The sequence below is a fragment of the Notothenia coriiceps genome, unplaced genomic scaffold (genome assembly GCF_000735185.1).
Source record: "Notothenia coriiceps isolate Sejong01 unplaced genomic scaffold, NC01 NC01_scaffold00036008, whole genome shotgun sequence".
NCBI classification, from domain to species: Eukaryota; Metazoa; Chordata; class Actinopteri; order Perciformes; family Nototheniidae; genus Notothenia; species Notothenia coriiceps.
Window position 1 is genome coordinate 19,045 of NW_011368709.1, and position 6,910 is coordinate 25,954.

The window sequence follows — 6,910 nt, forward strand, 5'->3', positions numbered from 1 at the left end:
AAGGAGTCTGACAAGATGAGGAGGAGGAGGAGGAGGAGGAGGAGGAGGAGGAGGAGGATCATTGCTGCAGACTATAACAATAGCAGGAAGTCTGATGTTTGTTCAGTATTGTGTTGAGATTTCGTTGTTGGCCGTACGTTATATAACCTTGCAGACTTTACCTTTAACTCGCTGTCGCTATAGAAACCAAGGATGAGGGAGGAGCCTGATCCTCAAATACATATAAGATCAGTCCTCCAAACATCCATCTCTACAAAGTATTATTTAATTAGAATATCATATTACCATTGGTATACAATTAACAAGTCACTACCAATTTCACAGGATTTCTAAGTGAATACTTTAGCATTCATAAATTGATTTTCAAAAGCAAAAAAATTAAATAGAAAATGATAACTGTACAGTAAACTTTTTGTAGAATAACCTGTTTTTTTAAATTATAATTTTAGATCTGTAAAGTTTATTTGTCATAATTGTATTATTTGTATTTTCATATTTGAATATTTGTTCTCTGTACATGTCTACTATGTTTGTATATTTAGATGTTTTAATAAAGATGGGTAAACCTAAATAAAGCATCATTGGATTTAGGATACACTGAATCTACCACAGTGTCGTTCTTATCCCCTTTTTATAAGAGCAAAGAGACTGCTATCTTAGCTTAGCATAACAACTGAAAACAGGGGATAACAGCCTGGCTCTGTCGAACAGTACAAAATATGGCTAAAATATATTTTCCATTTATTCTGTGAATTTTTGGTCACCTAATAAAATATAAGTTTTGGTTTGCACATCTTATGTATGTGCAGAGGCTGCACTTTTGCTTTATCATGTGTGTTTGTTTGTATCAATTGATGTTAAGTGTTGAGATCTGCAATAATTAGTCAACTAATCAATGTGTTGATCAATATAAATAAATGAACTGAACAGTTAATAATGCTTCCAGTCATTTTTCAACCAAAAACGTAAAAATGGTAGCTTCTCATTTATTGTTTTTTTTCTCCTCCTGATTTGTTTTGTTCCATTATCTCAACACTTGTTCCACCACAGACGTAAATACGGATGCAGGCGCCGCATGGAGCATGACTGTAGTGTGAATCACAGTTCCAAGAAAGTGTCCAACTCAAAATCACCGATGTGGGTTAGCAACAATTACAATGCAATTAAACACGATTTAGCTGACTGCTATATTGATAAGAAATGTGGGAAACAGTTGGTGATACATAGCACAAAACAAATACGACAAGAGGATGGAGGTTAATAAACGTTCAGCGAATCCTTTCAGGTTGTCATTGAAAGCATCCGGGGATACATTATAATCACTCTTCAGAGACGTTGACTCACCCGATAGTAAACAAACAGACAGCAGCCCATCATCAAGATTAGATCTGCTCCTCCAACACTTCAAGTGTTAATACACTCTCTGCAATTCTGCTACTCCTCTTCCTTCTGGTTTTCAACCCAAAGTCACATCAGCTGTTCCTTTTCTGACACAGAAGTTTCAAATTATTCCTGTCTTCTTTTTGTATCCTCTCGCCTCCTCTGAATCAGCTTTACAGTCACATTGCAATTCTCTTCTTTCTTCTTCTTTCCTTTTCTGAACTCTCACTCTGCTCTGTTCCTTTTCTTCTCTTCTTCCTCCAGTTTGACACTTTGACACAGTTTTGTCCAAGAGACACTTATTCTTCTTCTCCTCCTCCTTTCTTTTTGTTCAGTCAAACTATTAAAAAGGCTTTTCTCTCATCTCTTCTCCTCCTAACCTCATAAGCCTCACCTCCTCTCTGAATGGATCTACAGACCCTCAGGAACAGGAACCCTTCACAATGTGTACAGTGTGTGTGTGTGTGTGTGTGTGTGTGTGTGTGTGTGTGTGTGTGTGTGTGTGTGTGTGTGTGTGTGTCCACTCAGTTCCCATTGGACAAACAGGAAGTGATGGTCGTCGGGGGAAACAGGCCGTCTATAATTAGCAGCCACAGGAGACATGGAGACACCAGCTCTAGAGACAACAACTCTGGTTAAAAAATATCACGCAAATGAAATATAAGTTTATTATAATGCTAAAACACCCCGACTTAGTTAAAGGAACCTTTTTAAAACCAGTGTATACATCTAGGTTTGTTAATGGCTTTAGCTTCTCGGGCAACACACGGGATGGCAATTTTTTATTGGTAGATGTAATGGAAGCTTCTGGAGCAAGGAGTCGAGACACAATGAGAACACAGGAGAGCTGGAGGTTACGGCCAGGAAATTGACAAAGACGTTTGCTGCAGCCACGAGGTGACACAGCTCCTGCCCAGGTCCCAAGTATTAAGCTCGTTCTAACACTCTCACAAAGAGTGCAGCAGGCCTGAGCTCAGCGAGGGGAGGGGAGAGTGATAAACTGGGTCAAAGGTATGGGCCTAGGAAAGTATTTCCCTCAACAGTCAGTCGATATTGATCCAGAGAAATTGATGTATACATTATATAAAGACAAAATCAGAATAATGAACTCTGGGATTGATTCCAAACAGACATTCACGTTATCCACAGGATACTTTGGTGATCCCATGAGTTTCCAAACCAGCTCAATCATCATTTCAATATTTTTAATCAGTCCAATGATTTGGTTTAAGATAGGGCTGCAACGACTCTTTGTGAAAAACCTTCTGGATATCGGGGTAAAGATCGGACACATGCAGCCGAACATATATACACATAGTACAAATCAAAAGTTCACAAGTGCAAGATCGACCCTTTAAACTTTGAGTCGAACTGCGTTAGCGACATCCGCTAAATTAGCACAACATGTGAAATGTCGCTGTTTGTCCGTCACAATGGCGTGAGCAAAACATGAAACACAGGAGCTGGAAGACCTGTATGTGGGTAACCTGGCAGCCACTACAGCAACAAGGAGAGAGTTGTGTAAAAGACGAGGACGATGTGTTGGCGTTGTTCCATCATTGTAAGGGGATGTGAATGGAGACGCATCCAACATGCTAAAGACGAGTCAGGGAAAAACATTTGTAGGTGCTTTGGATGTTTCAATACAGCCAAGGTGAAACCACTTAAACTCCAAGCTGCCTAAGTGCCCAGAAGTTGGACTTTAATACCTAAATGATGCCTTGTTTGTAAACATGTGAGGATATGTTTGTTTTGAACTACTGATTCTGGTCTAAGGATGTCAGTGGCAGTCAATACTTTAGTCCAGACTGAAAGATACATAGATTCAGCTCTTATTTAGTTTAGTATGTTACATTAGAAACATAATGGCATTTGAGGTGTTGAGGGGATGTTCTTGACTTCTTTCTGATCCTTTATACCTGTAATGGAGTCACTTTGATGTGCTTTATATGTAGTGTAACATTTTAAAAATGCCCTGAACAATTCAATTAGATTTGATCTTACCCCACTGAGGGACCAGCTGTCAGGAGAGAGGAGAGAGAAGGGGGAAGTTTTCTTCTGCAGCTTCGACCTGAAGAGAGAGAAGAGGAAAGGACATTTTGATTAGTATTCATTCCTCCTTAACTAGAAGGAGAAACTATAATGAACAATTGAGACTGCCAATGAACTTAAATGGAAACACACACAAATTGAAAGACATTAAATCAGATTTCTACTCAAATAAATAAAAAGCTCTTGAAGAAAAAAATCAGGAATCACAATAAATAAATCCTCTTGTGTATTGTGATGCTGGATAGCTCAATTGTTAAAGCTGTAGGACCAGGTGTGGTGTCGGCTGCCAAGTTCACCAGAGCCAGCAGAACATTCAGGCAGTGTCATGCCCTCCATCGCCCTGCTTCCACTATATATCTCCATTTAAGGCACTCTTTGGCTCAAAAGAATCCTGTGTTATTATTTTGAATCACATAAAATGTGAAATATCCAGAAAAGATGTCACTGACCTAGGTTTACTGAACAGTAAAAAAGGATGTATTTAACCTCTTAAAGGTCCCATGTCATGCTTTCCCGGTTATTACCCATTGTGTGTTATGAAGGTTTTTATGCATGTAAACGGTCTGCAGAGTCAAAAACCCTGAAAGTACTACACCCTGTAGCGAGTAAAACTCTAACACAGTCTATGCTGCCACAAAACTCCTTCTCATTTTCTATTGTTTTCTTCCTGGGTACTGTGACGTGGGGATACCCAGAGGTCACACCCTAAGCCAGCCTTTCACGAAACAAAGCTTCACAAATCTTTCAGCGATTCATGCCGGATATGTACAGCGTAGGGCACTGAAGAACGAACAAGGTATCTACCACAACTGTTTAAATGGCTAAACGTTTTTCGGGCTGCTAAGTTGGGATCGCGGAGAAATTCTCTCCGCAGACCCATTCTCACAGCGTTACAAACCTTTTTCTTACTCAATATCAAGCCACACTTATTGTTTTTACTTCGGCTGTGAGTGTTTGTGTGTGCTCAGGATGAGTTTCGCTTGTTCTCGCTGTATCGCCGACCCGGAAACCTGTCCGCTCCTCGCAGCAACGAGCTTCGCAACGTCCCGACCAATCAGAGCACACTGGGCTCACAGGGAGGGGGGGGGGCAGGAGCTCCAACAAGCCGTGTAGGACAGAGAGTGAATACACATACTATACAGAGATGCTGTTTGAGAAACCAATGTGAGTTTGGAACATTGCACAATTTAAATCTATTCTAGTAGACCTCAACAATGGAATTATGATCAGTAGAAATGGCCATGACATGGGACCTTTAATAAAGAGTCATGAGATAACCAAAGTCATGACTATGCATCCTCTGGGTAGCATGCATATCTGTACCTAATCTCATTGCAATATAATAAACACAAACATTGTCGCGGTGGGTATTTGTGCATAAGTTGAGAAGTTTTTCTGCATGTTTTATGACTTTCTTTGTCTGAAATAAACGTGTTTGCAAGTTTCCCCGGATGCTCGGCTTCTGTAGGTAATGAAGCGTCTTCCGATGAAGTGTGTGTAACAGTTTGAATGCGGGACCACACACACACATCAGTGCTGTCAGGGCTGCACTTACTCTTTCTAAGCACATCGACCATCTCTTCCCAGACACTCACATTTTGTGGATGAGCTCATACGCAGCCAGAACCAAAGCACTTAAACATGTTCTTATAAAAAGATAAGTATTCCCTGCAGGCTTCTGAGCCAGACTGACAGTATATGTGCGCGGCTTATTGGGACCACAGTCCATCCACATGCAGGCTTTAGGCAATAATCGATATGTCAGACAGCTCATTTTTCCTTCAGCTTTCTTTTTTGAATCTTGATTTTGTAGTTTGAGTTCAGCAACGTAGGAAAGGCTTCAAAACCTTCACCAACTTCCGTGAAACAGGCTTTTCTGCAGGACTTTATAAAATACTAGGGACCAAAAAGGTCAAATGTACTACACAAGGTTCCGTACACATTCATTTAATTTACTCTATATTGACCTATCCTAGTTCTTACAGTTAGAACAGAAAATCGACAACGTAACAAAAGGTGATCAGTTGCATAACTTTGAATATTAGCGTCCATATTGACTTCTGCTTCTGGCGAGTATTCAATCTGCTTTTTAGCTTTGCTTTGGTCTCCAACAACTCCCAAAAATAAACGGCTTTTTTCGATTGACAATATCCATTTTACCATTTGGGGTTTTCCACTTATGTCTGCTGATTTCTGAGTGGTCAAATAAAAAGCACATGCCTTTTGACTGTTGCTATTTGACTTTGTATTTCTGGATAATACAGTATATTGTCAACCGCAATAAAAACACTTCTTTATTCTTTTTAAATAACTCCAACATGCACATGCATACAGTACGCAATATGTTACAAGGGGATGCAAGTAGAAAAAGGACTGATCTAAGCAGTCACATTTAAAGAAGCTAGTAGGACTACTTAGCCAAAAGAAGCTAACACACTGTAGCTAACACATTGTAAACATGAGAACTGTTGACTTAAAGGTGGGGTATGTCATTTATTTCAGAAGCTCTTTTCTTAGAGCCCAGACGAGAGAGGGTAAGGATACACGGGCAAAGATTTCTGCGGCCAGGCAGGAAATCGTAACACAAATTTAAACGAGATTTTATTGTAGATTATACATTTTTCTGATACCAACTATATAATATGTACCTTGTTTATTAAAAATAAAAATGAAAATATAAAAAATATATATATTTTTTTAAATGTGGGAAGAGGGGGGGCGGCTCCCCTAGCGCCCCTATGGGCCGGCCGCCACTGCTGTCAGCCTTCCATCTCGTGCACAAACTTATCTCGTGCCCTCATTGGTCATGTGCGCGCGTTCGTGTGTGTTGGAGGAGGGGCTCTGTAAGGATGTGTCAGATTTTTTCCGGTTGTGTATTTTCAAATTCTAGCGCACTCGAGCTGGTTTCTCCAAAATTACATACCTTACCTTTAAGAATACATTTTGCGTTATTGTTTTTCGACGTGCAACCTTGCTCATATTAAACGAATCCATTTGACTAATTTTAGTATGTAAATATATTGATGAGTTCAGCTTTAAATATATAATTTGAAAATCTTAAACAAAATTCTCTGTCTTTGCTTCTGTAGTCTTTATTGCAGATTTAGTAGTTTTTTTCAAAACGATTGTGATTATACATACGAAAAATATCTTTGTTGATTTTCACAAAACTACCTTAACAATAATACCTTTTTATGGCAGAATGAACTCTTCTCTCTTTCCATCAGGTCGAGTACCATGGCTACGCACCATAACACAGACACAGTGTTTCTGCTCGCTCAGCCATACGCCCTGTGCTGCTTTAGGGTTGAATCCCAGCCAAGAAGTGATCTTCTGGGACTTTGACTACTCCGAGGGTCCCGTCACGGTTCCTCTCCGACACTGGCTCTTCATTAACCAGGGCATTCAGTAGGACACACACACACACACACACACACACACACACACACACACACACACACATGTATTCTGTATTTTT

General features: G+C 39.9%; 1 protein-coding gene across 1 annotated transcript in view; it reads right to left on the minus strand.

The window, feature by feature from the left end:
* Window positions 1-1,742, minus strand: part of arhgef3 (Rho guanine nucleotide exchange factor (GEF) 3) — a gene marked incomplete at its 3' end in the record, with an annotated part of 20,096 nt that extends 18,354 nt beyond the window's left edge. Inside the window, exon 1 of the mRNA XM_010791920.1 lies at window positions 1,345-1,742. Coding sequence (XP_010790222.1) covers window positions 1,345-1,377 — 33 coding nt within the window. The remainder of the gene's footprint in view (window positions 1-1,344) is intronic.
* Between the last annotated feature and the right edge of the window lie 5,168 nt (window positions 1,743-6,910).